General features: G+C 44.3%; 1 protein-coding gene across 1 annotated transcript in view; it reads right to left on the reverse strand.

Annotated features, from left to right (window-relative positions):
* Positions 1 to 830: 830 nt before the first annotated feature.
* The window catches only part of TEAD4 (TEA domain family member 4), a 43,412-nt gene continuing 26,248 nt past the window's right edge, over positions 831 to 17,994 (reverse strand). Inside the window, exons 6-11 of the mRNA XM_009702286.1 lie at positions 17,716 to 17,771; positions 16,799 to 16,929; positions 15,651 to 15,824; positions 4,663 to 4,803; positions 3,077 to 3,229; positions 831 to 1,073 (exon numbers count right to left, since the gene is read on the reverse strand). Coding sequence (XP_009700588.1) covers positions 960 to 1,073; positions 3,077 to 3,229; positions 4,663 to 4,803; positions 15,651 to 15,824; positions 16,799 to 16,929; positions 17,716 to 17,771 — 769 coding nt within the window. The 3' untranslated portion in view covers positions 831 to 959. The remainder of the gene's footprint in view (positions 1,074 to 3,076; positions 3,230 to 4,662; positions 4,804 to 15,650; positions 15,825 to 16,798; positions 16,930 to 17,715; positions 17,772 to 17,994) is intronic.

The raw sequence follows: 17,994 nt of genomic DNA on the forward strand, positions 1-17,994 counted from the left end.
CTTCTTTTCACTCTTCTCCCTCATCCTTCTCCTGCGATTTGCTGGCCATATGGCATTCTTTGCAATACTTGAGTGCCTCAATTTGATCTCGGTAATCAATTATTTTGTCAGTGCACAAGAAAAAAGCAGAGTCTAGCTCTCTGAGCAGTGCTAACTGCACAGGGAGAACAGAAGAAAAAGCGGCAAGAATTATTTTAGTCAGTCAAGTCAGCAGACCTGATACATGGAGGAAATCCGCTGGGTAAGACATGATTTAACATACCCAGTTTTCTAAGCATAATTTCATTTACAAGGCAAAAGAAAGGTTGGTCTCTCACTATCATGCAGGGAAGAGAGGGAAACAGTATCCATCCTCTAACAGGAGGAAGGCTGACGGAGCCTGTGACTGCACACCTGCTAAGGTGGACAGCTAGACAAGCAGATACGGAGGTTATATGCGCAAGCTCTATACATATGGATGTGCCCACACATCTATATAAATGTACAGTAAGCTTGACTGTGCATGTGTTGACCTACAAATGAACGTGGATGAGTGCGCACACTCAGACCAGATGTAGCATGAATATTTTCAACCTGCTCATGTGTGGTCAAACTTGTGGAAGCTGCTGCCGTTGCCCTACCTGTATGCTCAGGTGCGTACCACTCCTTTGATGTGTATGATCACACCCTGTGTGTGCCCTGTGGGAAATACATTCCAGAGGATGCTGTTTGTGATGAAACCCTTAAGCAGCTATTTGCCTGTTTCTTTGACTCCAAGTCTTTTTCCCCATTCGCACAAATCTGGAGATACAAACTTATTTGACCCTGTCAGTCACAAAACAGCTCAGAGGTGCTTTTCTGAAAATACACAATATCTGCAGTTTATTTTTTCAGTTTGGTAGGAGGGGGCAGAGGTTGTTCAAGCACAGGCTTTTTTTTCTTAGACATGCATTCCATGGACGACTCAGGGCAGAGAGTCTCTAGTCCTTCACCAGCCGGTAGATGTGATGCTGGGCACCGTGGTCACTAGCTGACACCTCAAAAACATATGCTATGCACAGCAAGGTCTCCTGTGTGTCCCTGTTTGTCACAACCTAGAGAGAAAAGGAGAAGAAGCTGAGATGGCAGCTGCTGTTTCTCTACTGATGTATTCCAACAATTTAACATAGAGCAGGAAGCCAGTATTTGGCAAAAAGACGAGAGAAGCACAGGAATGATACGCAGCTCGGCCACCACAACCCCCGGTCTATGTGCCCACGCACCCAAGCAAAGCACATTTGCAGCATCAGGACTACGATGCAGTGAAGAGACAGGGAGGTGAGCAGAGTTTACTGTGGAGCAAAGCAAGCTGTGACCAAGCAGTGACCACGCAAGTGGCAGCAAATCCACTAGGTCCTCTGCTCCGCACACACAAACTTGCTTATGAATTGTAGCAGCCTGGTTTTGGTCTGTTCCATTTTCTTTTCTTACTTCATGATTGGGTTTGGAGCTGAACTAACCCTTCTCCTTTCTTCTGCGGGTCGTTGTGAGTTACACACACCCAGCCGTGGTAAGGCACCAGAGCCTTTTCTGAAAAGCGGGCTCTGAAATCTTGGGAGGGCTGGATCCAGAGCAATGTGCAAAGCAAGATAAATCATGATTGTGAGATGAGGGGTATCTACGCTTGTGAAAGGGTCTAGAAAAAAATATAACTGGACTTGCCTCAAGTTGGTAGTGGGGACTGAGGACTAGGAGCGTGCTTTGCATTAAGCATGACCATTTTTCAGCTCCCAAGTAGGGAGGGGAAAATGCTCAACCTGCCGCTCAGGGAGCAGGACTGCAAGGCAATATATAAAAGGCTGTGCCAGCACCCACGTGAGACATGCCGCTCTGTGACACGAGGTTACTCAAAACATAAAGCCCCAGAGGAAGTATATCTATATGACAACTTTGTTCATAAAGTTTATAGCAAGTACTGCCCTGACTGAGGAATGAAACGTGCAGAGCACAGTTACAGCGTTCCTCAGTACGGATTTACAGCACGCAGGCCTTCCTTCTCTCTGTCCCTGCCCTCCTTCATGCTTTTGCTCATCTAAAAAAACTTCTAGCATTTATACTCCTCTTTTCTTCCAGATGCTAGAGATCTTAGTACAAACATGAAAGAGCAAAGCCTCCTAAAGCCCTGTCAGGTGTATTATTAACCTTGTGTTTCATAGCTGAGGTACCTGAACCACAGAGCAGTGAAATGAGTTGCCTGAAGTCCCACAAGATCTCCGGAGAATGGAACAAAGACCACTCGGTTTCCATTCTTTCATACAGCTGCTAGCATCTCTTCTACTTAACCCAACCTCAGGTTCTCTGGGCGAAGATCTGTGACGCATCTTGTAGAGGCGAGCACAGAACTCAGTCCGTTAGGAAAATCTACCTTTTAAACTGTCTTTGCCCTCTTCCCAAATTCAGGCTGCAACTGAGCCTGGAAAGGCTCCTGGCATAACACAGACACTAATGCAAACCTAGTTGCCGTAGCCTTGTAGTACTGCCCGACCTAGAGGTTGCAGTGATTCACGAAGGTGTCACGGACTTTCCTCCAACATGGCCCTTCCTTTACGTGCCTCCGTATGCCTTCCAGGTTCAGGATGGTCCTGAGGAAACAACTTGGGTTTTTTTCCCCCTCCCCTACCTGGTGAGTGAAGAACTCTTCCCATGACAAAATTATACAGCCACTTAACAGTGCTCTTTTTTTTTTTTTTTACCTTGCAAAAAGGGCCAGGGCACAGAAAGGACCTCAACATTTGTCCAATAGTCGAATGAGCATTTCCTTCACTGACTTTTGCATCCTTCTCCTTCCTTTATCTCTCTGTCTCGTGAGTTCTCCCTTTATCTTTCTTTTTTTTTTTCTCTTGCTTATTCAGTTCTCTCAAATACTTCTGCTGCTTCTCTGCATGAGTTGCTATCTCTAGAGCTCCTTAAATGGTCTTGAGGTGCAATACGCATGAGAGATACTAAATTCAATTAGCTGCTCAGCTGTAAAAGGAAATCTGCTTTGACTCACAACAGTGAACTCCTGCATGGGGCTTACATGTTTCCAAGCTCCAACGAAAACAGTTGAAAGTCCCACCTGTAAGATAGTAAAGTTCTCCAGCACACTGTTCATCATATACTTCTCAGGAAGGTGCTTGAGTTTATGAATGAAGTTTATCATGTATTCGCAGAGAGGGGAACGGTGAATGCGATAGGAATAGTGTCCATTTTCATAGCGTGCATACTCTGTCTGCAATGCAAAACACAAAAGGGGCACATGGGGCTAATGTTGTCACATTAGTAGCATTAATCACGTCAAGGGATTCAGAACGGAAAAATTACAATGACATTTTCAAGTAATTTTACTAACAGTAATGAGCTGATTCATCATTCTTCTACAGTACTGCGCACCAAGGTCAGTCTCCTTGAGCCCTCTAATTTTTTCGGCTTGATTTCTTTATTCTTTGGAACAGCAGGTTCCAGCTTAAGAGCAGCAAACTGCCAAGGAGCTGCGAAAAGTGACTAAGAGGAGCGGACCAATTGTCAGCTATACTATGCTCTGCATCTCTAATGGAAAAATATCAGGTGTCAATAAACTGAAAGAGTTAAAAACTACTGTTTTAGCAAGAGCAGGAAGCTCCTAGTAAAGACGGTAATTGTATGCTCTGGATGCTTCACAGCTGGAAAGGACGAAAGCCTTCTGGTACCTGTGAGAGAGAACGTAGGATCTCTGCTCCCCCTTAGGAGAGGGTCTGGCCAATGTTACACAGAGGGATTTTCTTTGTTCTCGCTCACTTCTTACCTCCTGTACATTTCACCTTCCTTTGAACAGAAGCCGAGGCTGGATTCTATCATTTCACAGCAGTACCTCATGTCACCCCAAGAGCTTGGTCACCTTTCCTGTGCACCATGACACCTTTCTTTGGCTTATCTATCCCCTCATGCAAATACATAACCAGACTTTAGGTGTGTCTATCGTATAACTGGAGGTGGGTCTTGGGGAAGGATGGAGCTTGAACTGACTGCTGACAGGAGAACACCTGGTGCTGGGCACGTAGCCGCTCCTCCCGCATCTAAAGGCTCCTCCAGAAAGACAGCAGCCGAATGTGGCATCAGAAAGAATTTCTTCGATGCCAGATACATGCATAATTATGCACCTCCACTGTTGCTCGAGCTGTAAGTGTACAAGCACTAAGATAAGGCTCATAAAACCCCAAGACTATAGTCTGTAAATTATTACAGTTTTTTAATTAATGGCTATAGTCTATAAATGATCTGTTTAAAACCACTGATGAGAGTGAGGTGTTGCCTGTTTGTTTTCGCCTTTCTGGACTACAAAAAAGGGTCTGGGTTTCCTAGCTTTTCTTTGCTCCCCCAAAAACCCCACAGAATCACCAGAGCTGAAAGTTTTACATATTCACATGTCTTTAGAAACTGAGATTTAAAGAAAAAACAGCAAACACTACCAGACCTTCAATGAAGTCCTGAGACAAGGCCATGTTGAATGCTGGAGCAATCTTACACCTGCGTGTCTCAGAAATAACAATTTACGGCATCCATCTCCCTGACAACAAGCACGGGATATATTTTGCCTTGAGATATACAGGATATGAAGGATGAAAATACTTGAAGTGACAAAACAGCAGCCAGAGAGAACTTTGCACCCAGGTCCCTGCTCCCTACCTCCACTTTCTCCACCACCTGCTTTCCAAAGGAACACACTTTGGTGGAACAGGTAATGACCATGTTTTCTGGGCTCTCGTATTGGCTGGAAACGCCATAGAAAGATCTGGATTCATCTTCAATATTGGTGTTCAAATCAGCCTGCCAAAAAAACAAAAAAGGCAAGAAAAATAGATGGTTATCAATAGATGGTTGTGCTGGTTTTTTCACCATTACTTTGCGTAGCCAAGATTGTAAGGTATTGGGGTGCCCAAAGCTCCTTAAGCAGATCAATGTGGATCAAGCAAGCAGGGGAAATTTGAAGAGTATGCACGAAAACCCAGTTCCCGCTTCGGAAAATGGTGGCGAGGATTTGCATACACATTGGGGAAATCTGGTGGAACATCGTCTTGACATTAAAAACATACAACAGAGCCCCTTGCCTTAGCTAATATTTACCATGACAGAGCAGTGCCAGGACAGCACGGAGGGACTTAGAAAGCACGTGGAGAGCAAACAGGAGGGCACTGCAGAGACAGAGCAATGCAACGGACAGGCTGAACTGGGCTGCCTCACTAAGGAAGAAAAATAAGGATACAGCAACTGTAATAAAGCTTTTCCACCCTGGATATGCAGGTAAGGGGAAAGAGACAGAGCAGAGAGAAGGAATGTGTGAGTTACACACACACGTTAGGCTCAGGTACTACGCTATGAAGAATGTCAGTAGACAGGATACACCATAAGGCATCTATAGGTTGCTGATGGATCCAGGCCAGTTCCATCTGAATGCAAACCCATCTCCATTAGCAGCCACGAATGTGGGTGCTTAAGGCTGGCCAACTTGTCCCATCGTGGGACCCAGCTCCTCAAACCCGGTTTGTCTGCAGCTTCCACCAGGGGTCATTCCAAGCCCACTCATGAAAAGAAGAGGGAGTTCCCTCGAGCTCTGAAAACACAACCGGGGTGTGGGAACGCCCAGCTTGGCTTCCTCCCTTTGGAAACTAAAAAGGTAGAGCTTCTCTGTACTCCTCAAGCCCAGGTGCTAGCTTGCATCTGCAGAAAAGCAATGATCACTTTGCACGGGCTACTTCAGACTATTCTGTTCTTCCTGATGAACTGAGAGCAACGGGAAACTGAAGAAAGTGTATGCCTGCTACAGCGGATAACGTGTGAATAGAACTGCATTAGATGCCATTCTAGCATGGTTTTCTTCGCCAACGTCAGTGAAGGTTTTTTATTGGAGATCTAGAGCAGTGCTTAGGACAAGCAATGCTAGCCATGGAACTGGACCACCGCAGTAATGAATCCCCCTTTGCCATACAAAATACCTGTCTCTTCTCTGCCATACGAGAATACTGTTAGCTTATTTCTCTGAAGCAGCAATTTCATAAGAGGTTTAAGCCAATCTAGAAAGTGCCGATCCAGTCTTCTCCCCATCTGTAGCCACACAAGCTGGCTGCTGCCTTTGTGCCATCACTAGCAATTGTAGAACTCTGTGGTTAGCCAGATGAGCGAGCTGATCCCAGCCAAATCAAATTTTGTTGTGGTTTTGGCAAGTTAGTTTTCAGTCAGACAAGACAGCTCACTTGGATCTCCACAAAACTGCAAGGGCTGGAAGAGGTGAGAACACACACAAAAGCTGGGGGCACAAAGACTGCCTGTTTTGATAGCAACACATACCCAGGTTGGCTTGAGCCTCTTGGGAAACTGCACCTCAGAGTTGTAGTTTGATAACACCAGGCTGGTCCTGACACCAAGAGAGCACTTTGTGCCTCTCCATTCCTCCTGCACTGACACGAAGGTTTCTGTCGCTTGTATTACAAGACTCATGGAGGAATTGCTCAGCTCCTTCTCAGTGGGATCAGTTCCCTGACACGATTCAGGATCCCTTGTGGGTGTTCAGACAAAGAACACGTGTTGGGAAGGTGGGCAGCAACAGGGAAAGCAGAAGGCAGGACTGCTTCTTCTAGTGAATGCTGGGTTTGAGTAACTACAGCAGTAACTAGTAACCTGCTAGGAGCCATGCTTTGTTGTCATTCCTTCTAAGTTAAAAGTTTTGCCCTTGGACATCTGGGCTGGGCCATCTCTGTACCACAACGCTCACCAGCAGCTCCCATCGCACAGAGTTATCGTCGCAGAAGAATTCATCGTTTTACCAATAGTGATGCCAAAAGCACTAGCAAGAAAAGCAGCCATGTAATAATGTGCATTATTTCCACTCAACCCAATTCCCACGGCTGTTAACTTGCCACTTCAGGTGTGGTAAAGGAAATAAAATAAGCCATCTCCCCATTTATTTCAGAAAATTCGGTTCCATTTTCCACTTAGCACAACGCTGGGGCACTGCTGCCACTGTGTCATTGCGCGCACATATTTCCACCTAGAGAACAACTACCATCTGCATTAGATAAATGATGCCACAGAAGATCCAAGGAAACAAACCAATAAAATCCAATTCCCATGTGGTTTTTTTTTAAAGTACAATCTCAGCAGCAAGTAAAAGACAGATTGAGGATAGGTTTTTCATGAAGTACAGTGGGCAATGCATCTCCTGGGGTATCTCCTAGCCTAGCAGTTGCAGCATTCAGATAGTTCTAGTGGGACAAAGATTCCAGGCGAGATGACAGAACGCTCCAATGTTCTCATCAGCGCTGGCAGCACTAGGGATGGACACACAGCTTTCACTCTGCTCTTAACGGAGGGCATAACAGCACAGTATTTAAATATGTGATCACAAATCACTCTTCAAAATGACTGTGTTGTTTCGCGCAGTTTCTACAAAAATCCTTAACAGTTCTTCACCACAGATTATGGATGAAAGAAAGTCCATTTGTCAGAATAGCTTGCCGCCTTCTCTACGACTCACCCTTTTAGGTAGAATCCCTCCCTCTGAAGTAGTGACAGATCTTCAGCCCTTGTGGATACGCTTGGCCCTACACGTGTAATACATTCATACCAGTTTACACCAGCTGTGCACTCATCCCTTTATGTTTTCCTAAATTGGTTATCTCCTGCATACTATATATTCAAGAGCGTCCTCTGATTTATCAGGAGACAGTTGTACAAAGCTGGCAATTATTTTATTCTCATGTTTGCTTCTCCTCAGATGATGATAGCTTCACAAAGCAATTTATCCAACTGAATAGGTTCCTGACATCTCTTAACAACTTATCCCTTTTTGCCCCCATAGTTTTCTGCCTCTTCACTGAGCTGGAAACATATTTGGGCACACGTGTTAAAATGTATCAGTAAAACAATTTGGATTTAAAACTTTTTTAAAAACCATTTTACATCATTCACACTTGCACCACTGCGGTAGTAATAACTTTTGCACAAGACTTGGAAACAACAGCTGGAGGAAGATTGGAAGCTTTTACATTGTCGTGACCACCTGAACGACTGTAATGCAGTGCTATGCTCCGATGGTTTGTCTACACTCGAGTAGTGCATGTGGGCAAATCCAGGCTAGCTTTAACCTGGTAGCACAGGTATTAATAGGAACAAGGCTCAGGCATTAGAGAGTTAATCATAATTCAGGTTGCCAAGTAAATTATGATGGTCATGCTGTCGTTGCTATCAAATTTTCCCCACTATAGTTATGCAGCTCCTTTGTTTGCATCACAAAGGTACATGCATTAGAGAGCAGCAATGCTACCCTATTCCGGTTTAGGTTTTTACTACATTACTGTAATGCTCGTTTGCATGCCAATGCAACTAACTGTATTGTTTATTTGACCCATACTCCAGCTGTCTGAATAAGGAGTAATTCCTTCCTTTCTCCAAAGAGGAACTAGACTAAGAGTCCTTCACAACATTGTTCAGTTGTTTCCCTTGGGGGTGATAAACACAATGTATGGACCCAATTCCGCTTTTCCAAAGAAACCGTCCCACTGAGTCAAAAGAACTAAGGGTCAAGGCTACAGAAGCTTGGTCGGACCACTGCTGCATAAACATAGCAGAGGCTCTCACTGAAGAACCAGACAAATATTTTCAGGGTCTCACTAGTAAAGTTAAGGTTACATTCCCCTAAACTTTTAATGGCAAATTAAAAAATAAGTGCAGTCAATAGGAGGGAAAGCAGACACGTGTTAGTTCCACTTCACGAGAAAAGCTTCACTAGCCCCAAGAAGCCTCTCTAGGTGCCTCCACAATTTGGCAAGTCTCCCATCAAAAGACCAGACTAGAATTTCACAGCTAGTTTACATCTAATTAATCAACATTAAACTATTTGGCAGTAGGCAAAATTATGGTAATACTGTTTGAATTAAGCAGTCATTGCCATTCACTCTGTACAATCAGGTTCCTGGAAGCCCTGCTGCGGTGAAGCAATGGGGTCATGTTGGAACTCCCCGATGTTTACGCTGCACCTTTTATTGTAAATCACATCCTGTACTACGGGCTGGGACTGTCGCACATGTCAGTCAACAAGAGCTGTGCACCCACCTCCTTCTGTCACTTCTGAAGATCTCAGCCCATAAACATACATACATGGAATTTCAGCAACTCCAGGGAATGGCGGAGACAGCTAGCTGACGGCTCTAGTCCCCGTTTGCAGGAGGATGGAGCTGCAGCCCTGCAGACAGAGGGTCTGGCCTTACATACAGCTTTGTATTTATGTATGTACGTATGTATGTATATACGTACAGCAGCTGACTGCTGCCCTTACAGTTACACCTTACTTACTTACTGAGAGCTGCTGGTTCCCACCCTCTCGTGGAAGCTACTGCCGCCTTACCAGAGATTATTTAGCACACACATACCTGCTCTTGAATTACTTGCAATCTGGCTTATTCCTGTAAACTGAAAATGGCAATGATGTACATGAATACAAGACCAAAGAACCACTCAGGAGCGGAATTCCGATCTGTTATCTTTCCCTGCTATGGAGGTGGTTACCTCCAGAAGGGAGACAAGGCAGAAAATGGAGGAAGAATACTGTTATCTGCCATACTCAGATTAACTTCTCGATGTCAACTGGACACTGAGGTAAATCACTCATGGATGCAGCTCAACTTCCCAGGATTGCACCAGGACAAAATCATACTGCAGGTCCTGGGGTCTCTAACGGCCAAAAGAGCTACTGCTTTTAACTTAACATCTAAAAACGCTACGGCCTCCCCTGCCTAGATTCCCACGAGCTCCTCACAACACCTAGGCCATCAGGACTAGAAACCACATTGCCGCTTTGGGGAAAGGACTCTTCCTTTCTCTTCACTTTCAGAGTTTCTTTCTGTAGAGAAAACCTTGTGTCAGAGCACACCCACTTCTGGGGTCAGCACCCAAGGTGAGCAGAGAAAGGTCTGCTTTACTCTGTCCGGCACATTCCATCCCTCAAAGATGCAAGGGAATAATCGTGACTATGACTTAAAGGAAATTCATCTTCCCGGCACTTCATCAAGCAGGAAGGCCAATCTTCACTTTATACTCTGGGAATTTCTGAACACATAACTAAATGTGATTCTGACCCGGAGGCTAGAGCCTAGCTGCCTCAGCTCCTCACTGCCAAGTGCACAAGGATGTCCAACAACAAGGGAGATAACTCCCAAATACATTCCTTTCCCCAGCCGAGGCATCCAAAGGAGTCATAGTCAGGATTTAGGAAAGTCCATAGCCAACAGGCTGGGCTGCCTTGCCCCCTCGGGCTCCTACTAGCCACTGCTAGCAATAGGGTGGGACTGCAGTGGTCCCAGCTGGTTGGGTGGTCTCCAGCACTCAAACAGCTGTTCTGCATCTCTTCAAGGGCAAAGGGAGAAGATCCAACAGATGAGGCGTATTACGAACTAAATCTGAGTTACGAGCCACTGACTGGACCATACTATTTTATCTGACAAAGTCAGGGCTCTTGCTTTCTGTCGAAGAACTTCTAGATGCAAAAAGCTGTGCACAGTCTAGCATAACAGCAATCTGATGTGTCTGGGATGCATTCAACTGACTGTCCACAGCTTGCCCGATGACTTCCAAACATGCTGAAACTACAATCACTGACGTCCCCATGATCTAGCACATCTCAGGGATCTACATATTGCATGCAAGAGAGCTGACCTGCCTGTTTTGGGTGGAAACATCTGAGATTTCTTCCCTTTCAGAGAACTAAGCAGAACTTTTAAATACCTACAAGATGAGAGTTCTAGATGGAAGAGAAGGGATTTGTTCTGGGAAGGGCACAGTAACCCTCAACACACTAGTATTACTTTTGGGGTTTTCTTAAATCATATTGGTGGTCTGAGTCTCTTAGCAGCTCTGCTGAAAACAGCTCCGATGAGCTTGAGTGTATCACTCAACTTCTGCAACCCCCAGAAAGACATGCTTATAGAAAAGTTGGCACTGTGAACTGTCCGGACCATATACTAAGCCAAGACTTTTGTCTGATCTTCAGTGGGAGTGAGTTTCACAACTGATTACCGAGAAAAGCCTCATTCCCACTAGGATGAGACTGTGACTCAAAATTTCTCTGAAACTCTTCACTGAGGGAAATGGGACCTTTGAGAATCGGTCTTCAGCTTGTCTGAGGCTTTGAAAAGCAATGATTGGACAAGTGTCCAAATGGCATTAAACGCCATGAGAAACCATAGCTTGCCATTACCTTGCACACAGGTCCTGCGTGGTCAATGGAAAGGTATGTGCTGAACAATCGTTTAAGAACAGTCCAAAACGTGTGCCACTGCAGCTTCAGCCTCCAAGAAAGGGGGAAGGGGAGAGTTTCCGAGCTCACGAAAGATAGCAGAAGGCCTTGCCAACAGTACAGGTAGCTGTGACTCAGCTAGCCCCCCGGGATTGTGTTATTTTGACACCCAGCAGAGAGACTGCCTCAGCAATCGAGTCTTTCAATCTGCTTTTTGCTGCCAACAACCTCTATACCGTTGAACACTGTGGGGAATAACTTTGGCGAAAGAAGTGCCATTGACAGAGTCCCCTTACTGCAAGGCAGCAACCAGGAGGAGGCGTGCTGGTGACTGCAGGTGAAATTCATGGGCTGTCTGATCCATTCTCAGAAAAAAACCTGCAAAGATCATAAAAATCTCCGTTGCTAGCTGCTGCCTTGTTTGCTGCCTCAGAAGGAGTGCCAAGGACAGAATGGACATGGAGACCAAACTACCACCTCCTTGCTCTCCAAGCTGTTCCCGCCAGGTCAGGATTGCAGGCACGCAGTGGGCAGGGCAGGGTGCCGAGGGGATTTTGCACTGCTGTTGTTTTGACTGGATTTGCTCGGGACAGGAGAGAAGCCAAGTGCAGGACAGCAGTCTCCAGCCCACCCCTTCAGCCCCTTCCACAAAAGTATAATTCATTTACTGGAAAGAAAACACTCAGTGATTTGACTGGTTCAGCTTGCCTGTCACTGAGGAGAAGAAATTACTACGTATATTCATCTCTGGCAGGAAAGGTCTCCTCTGCAGAGGGCTGCTCTGGACAAAGGACTGCCTGTCCCAAATTCCTGGTTTGTCATTTTCCTCCTATCTTCCACCCAGAGTCTCACTACTTCTGAAAGCTTTAAGATGGAAGTACACCATTCTACTAATGTGCAAAGCCCTGAAAACGCCTCTTCCCCAAACTATTAATAACGATGCCTATCGGAGGAGTTCATGGGGAGAACCAAGTTAACAGGTGGTAGAGATAATATTACACTGGAAAAGAGCAGAGCTGCCACTGCCCATGTGTTGGGAGGCTGAAGTCTCACATTCATTGTCGTGTGCTAGAATGCACTTGGAGCACAGAGAAATGTCACACAGATGTCATACACAACCTGCCAACCCAAGTCCAAGAGTTAGTTCATTGTACCAAACTCCCAACGCCAAAATCAAGGAAGAACTGCAAACGCTGCTTACATTTCCAACTAATCAACTTTGAACTCTTAGCTATTGTATAAATAAAGCACTATTGAACAAACACGAACATCTCTTTCTTAGTCACACCATGTCCTAAGCGCTATCAGTGATGCCAAGAAACCCCAACCCTCGTGTTTAGAGTCAGGCTTCTGGTGCACAACAGATCGTCTGGTATATTCAATGCTTAGTGCAGTAATGACAGGTTCCCGCCTCAGGTTCTTCAAGCCTAAAACTACATATATACAAACCCAACTTATTCAATGCCTTGATTTTTTAAGTCTTTGTCACCTGCAATGACCCCTTCAATTACCAGAACCTTTGAAAAATCAATGATATCTTCATGTCTCAGAATATCCCTTCAAGTATTTGACTCTGCTCACCACGTTTAAGGTTATCGGTAATTTGCTTTTGGATAATACTTTTACCCTAAAATGACGCTATAAATTCAACGGTGTAGTAATTGCTTTATCCAACACATCTTTGGACATCAACTGTATATTTGTATAGCTGTCCAGGGCAATCACGCAGCAAAACGAAAGAGCACCCTAGCATATACTGTTCCAGAGGAATAAAGATGCAGAGGGGCATAAAAATCTCAGCTGAAATCTAGTTTTCTTCTTTAAACTGCTTTTTTTAATCACATTAGCTGATCTATGAAAAGTGTTTATTGGTGAGGGGGGGTTTGCACTACAGACATCTATTGCCATACACCAAACTCGGGAAGTCCCATGACACACGTAGCACGGTGCATTACAGCCGTGGCTCACATGCGTTGTTTAAGTATGAGACTGCATTACCACAATATTTCCGGCATGTTGAATACAAAGTTTTGCAACAAAAAGGTTTAGAGTTTTCCTCAAAAAAGCCCAAATTTGCTGGAGCAAAAGTTTTTTTTTTTTAACTGCTTTAGTTATATTGCCTAGCTGAAATCTTACAACAAGATGGATGCAAGTACTCCTGTGAAACACAGCGCAAATCATAAAAGTGTCCCAATCCTTTCTCATCCAGAATATGGCATCAGGAATTGTGTTTTCATCCCCTACTACTCTCCACACTGAGAAACAAATACAAGACCAAATGATTTACTTCTTAAAAGCTTCCATTCAATCAATGACTTGACTTATAAACTTAGTTTATTTGTAAGTGACAACCTGTAGTGTTTCCACCCATAAAACCTGACGTTAACTCCAGATGGGATTCAACAATGCAAGGGTACCAAAAAAAAGAATCTGAAAGTCAAAATATTAAACCAAGCCCAGAAATACCACTGTCACTATAAGCGTACAGATACAGAGCCCCAGGACATCAAGTATACGTTGGAGTAAAGATGTTTCAAATGCTATGTCACATCTCTTTATGCAAGCCAAATTTCGGTGAGTTGATACCCTCTGAACACCAGACACCTCACACGGGCCCAGAAAGAGTCCAACTTAATGACATCCCACCACGTAAATCCTTCAAAAGCCTAACTTAGGTTGGTCTGACATGGTGCATAGACCACATTTGTCCTTCTGATATTAAAAAACAAAGGCACAATCCCCAAACCCAACACCACAAGCACAAAAGCACACTAACAGTTTTGATAAATAAAATCACAGTTGCACTAGATCAGAATTTCTTATGATTTCTCCCTCCTTAAGTCAAGGAATTCAAAGTGTTTTATTCTCTCTATGTAACGTCTCCCTCTAAGCTCTTCCTTTTGGTTCCTGAAACTGCCAAAGCACTTCAGAGTGATGCGGTGCAGGACCCAGCCCTCTTCACCCTGACATGATGGGTTTCCTGGGATCCCTACCCCACGGGAGGAAGCAGCTCTCACAGCTCCTACTTTTCCAAGGACCATTTCTTAGAAGCTATCCCCTCTTACTCTTTTTCCTTTCTTACGTCACATCGGACTTCTGTTTCCTTTTCCAGACAGTTCTTAGTAGGGCAATCGCTACCCAGATTTTGTCAAAGGATACCCTGCTCAGCAAGGGGCTGCTGTCTCTTCCACCTGGAACAGGGCTGGTCTTTTTGTTTTGACCTTCCCAAGCAGGCTTTGTTGTACTCTGATAGAGGCTGATCCCATGAGGAGCCCAGCTCAGTAGCACACAATCTGCGGGCAGTAAAATTACATGTCTCTGAGAACAGCTGGCAACTAACGGTCGAAGCACCAGAGACTTGAACAGCAGACTCCCTGCTGACATTCTTCAGCTCAGTTCTGGAAAGGCTAGGCTTGGGACAGCTGGGAAGTTGCACCTCAAGGAACTGAAGTTAACTCTTCCTTCTCCTGAAAGCACCAGTTAAGAGGTTTTCTAGTGCTAGTTTGTATGAAGAGTATGAGATATGAATGTCTGTATGAAGAGTATGGACACGAAAGGCTCATTTTCTCATCATCTCGCTCCTGACCTGGAGTTGAATTCTAAGTGGTAAACTCAAGGTGAAAGGCTCCAAATCCCATTACACGTTCCCTCAGCCATCCAGCGTACAACTGCCCCGAGCTGCTATTAGTGTTAATCTTGTAATACGTATGATAACATCAATCACCAAAACTATTTTGTTTGCACCCTGAAGCACAACGGAGCGTTTTTTGCAAATTTCAGCTAACTCACAAAAATCCAAATTGAGTGAGTAGGCTTGTGCCAGGCTGATTGCTGCCAGCTTACCAGAAGTCAGTTCAGTAACATATTATCAGCATAAACCAATTTCATTATATGTCTCTTATCTTTCATCTGTCCTTGTGCCTGCAGTAAATACGCATCTGTAAATTATTAGGACTCGGATAACACAAAATGCAGCTAATGAGCTACGAGAAGAGATGGAAAAATGTTGCCTCTGACTGAGAAGTTACTCAACACTGAGAGAAGTGAACACATAAGGGTACACAGAGAATGTTTTTCTCTGAATTCTTCTCTTATATATAAATAAAAATTTTAAAGGGCCCAAGTCACCATTAGCAAATAAAATCTCCAGAGACCAGTCAAGAACAACTCTACAGATGACACTGCGAAAGATACATCTTGCTCCAGGCCAGAACGAGTGCCTTGTGCAGTCAAGAAAGATCTCCAGTGACAGTCGTGACTGTATTAAGTTGCCGGCACAGGGAAAATTTGCTGGGAGGCGGCAATCTTCTAACAGCGAGCGAGGTCACTGCTTTTAAAGCGAGAACTTCATAGCAAATGGGTACCCTACAAAGGGTCCTTCCCTTACCCAGAATTTGACAAGGAAGAAGGCGTTAGCTGGGCCTCTTTCAAAGAGCTCCTTCAGGCCCCCTTTTTTCTCAGGGAACTTGTCATAGATCTGCCGGATATCCACTGCCTCGAGGTAGGGGTCGTTGTAGCTGGGGCTTGACTGCCCAATGTGCACAAACAGGTGTTTGTTATACTGCAAGAAGAGGGAAAACATGGAATTAGGAAATCGTTCAGTACATACTGAACATTCACGGTTCTTCACAGAAGACTACTGGAAGTCACTGAAGATTTGACAGCACTTTCTAAAAGAGCAGAAGCATTAGCAGAAATATCTCTGCTAATAGCAGCCTGTGCTGTTCTTTCTTTCCTATCAACACATCCATGCTTCTTGCTTCTTCTGAAACATTATTGTTGGGTTTTTTTCCTACGTCCACTCCTGAACCATTGCCTCATGCTGCAGCTATATAGTCTGAAATAACTCGAGATACAGAGCATTACCTGTCACAGGTCACTCAGTCAAACATCAACGCTCCTGTCCTGGGAAGAGCTGCCTGAAATCCCACAGCAAGGTACCAGCCAAATACTATCATCTTTTCTGAACTTTCCTATCTCAGGCAGAGGAAAGGTAACTTTCCATCACCAATGTACATCTCAAGATGCAGCATCACAAGGTTTAGTGAGACAGGCAAATCTTACTATTTACATTTTATAGGTGGCACCATGGAAACACACTGATGCAAATTCATCCCAGTTGCTCTCAAATTTTAAGTTCCCAGAACACCAGAGACATAATGTGGCTTAGTGTGATCTTACCATCATCTGATTCTGGGTCTATCCTCCAAAGTTGAATGGGACAGCTAAATTAGCCCAGCAGGGGCTGTGCCACTGTCTTATGACCTCAGTGCCTTGAGCTCTGGTATGTGAACATCCACGACCCTGGAAAGGGAGGCCAGAAGCACATGGCACAGAGCCGGCTATATCGCTCTAGGCAATTCTGTCCTCTAAGAGAAGGGTATCTTGAGTTTCCCAAAGGTGGCTTTCTATTCTCAGTAGAGCAACGAAGCAAGTATTTCCATATGCATATAGCAGTAGAGCATATCCATGATGAACAGGAGCTACCTAAAGACCAAAAATTAATGAGGGGTGGAAGTCAGGTGTGTATCTTACTGTGTCTTGGTCTTGTTGTTGTTCCAAGAACGCAGAGAATTCTAACATCCAAAGTTTGGAGCTAGCAACCCTTCGTCCTTGCCAAGCTGGTGCTGATGGGGAAGGCGAGAGGCCAGCGGGAGACTCAAACCCTAAGCACACAGGATTTACATAACAAAATTTAGAAAGAGAAAAGTTAGTAATAGCTTTCCAGTAGAGCACCTTTTGTCAAAGCTGACTAATTACATTTTCTTGTAACTTCAGTCATCATGCAAAAACATTATTCACAAGGTCCTCGCTCTACCTGTGCTCTAAATGGCTTGTCAGTTATCCTCTGCTAAGACACCACTGTCAGGGCTGGTGATGATGTAAAAGCCAATCTACCTGGTTTTGACGCTGGAGAAAACATGTTCAATGACTTTAAGGGGACCTAGATTGAGCCCTAAATGAGCAGTGAAGTAAACTGCTTTAGTATCAAAATGAAGCTCACCATTAACATGACTGTTAACTTCTCAAAAAAGGGAAACTGAGAAGGAAAAGACATTTGTTGTTCCACTTGATGAGAAGTTGCAAAGGCAATCATGTTATGATGGAAAACAGTGTTCTAGTCTATGCAGCATGGTGGAAGAACAGTAAAGATACGTAAGTTTTTATTTTCTGCTGAGCCGGGAGGAAAAGAAACCCCCAATCAACCAACCTAAAACAGGAAAAAATGTTTTTTAAAATAAAACAAAATAAAAAAGCTTCAGCTTGCTCAGTAAAAGGATGGGAACGGGTGACAAGGGGAAATCATATAAAAATTAATTTTGGTCTCACTGAAATGTTTCCGTAAGTAAAAATATTATTTAAAAAAAATAATTTTTAAACTTTTTAAAGTCTTGGCTATTTTTGAAGTTGGAATATAATTTCAAAGCAAGGAACTACATTTCCTTACCTACCTGGTAATGGCAGCGGAGGCTGTACAGCATAAGGTTGTTGAGAGAAAGGTTTCACGCTACAGAAGTAGACAAAGAGAGATGGTTAACAAAAAAACAAATCAAACCAAACCAAAAGATTCTTGACCAACTGTTTGCACAGATTAGATCAAGTATTTCTCCTGAGGGAGAAAGTGGCGTAAGTGTCTTTGGGAAATTATCTTTCTGTGTGGGCAAGAGAGGGTCATGGAGAAAGACTTAAAAACCAGTAGGGGACCAGGACTGGACTGAGTAAGATCTCGC

The sequence above is a fragment of the Cariama cristata genome, unplaced genomic scaffold, assembly GCF_000690535.1.
Source record: "Cariama cristata isolate BGI_N322 unplaced genomic scaffold, ASM69053v1 scaffold16940, whole genome shotgun sequence".
Classification (NCBI taxonomy): domain Eukaryota; kingdom Metazoa; phylum Chordata; class Aves; order Cariamiformes; family Cariamidae; genus Cariama; species Cariama cristata.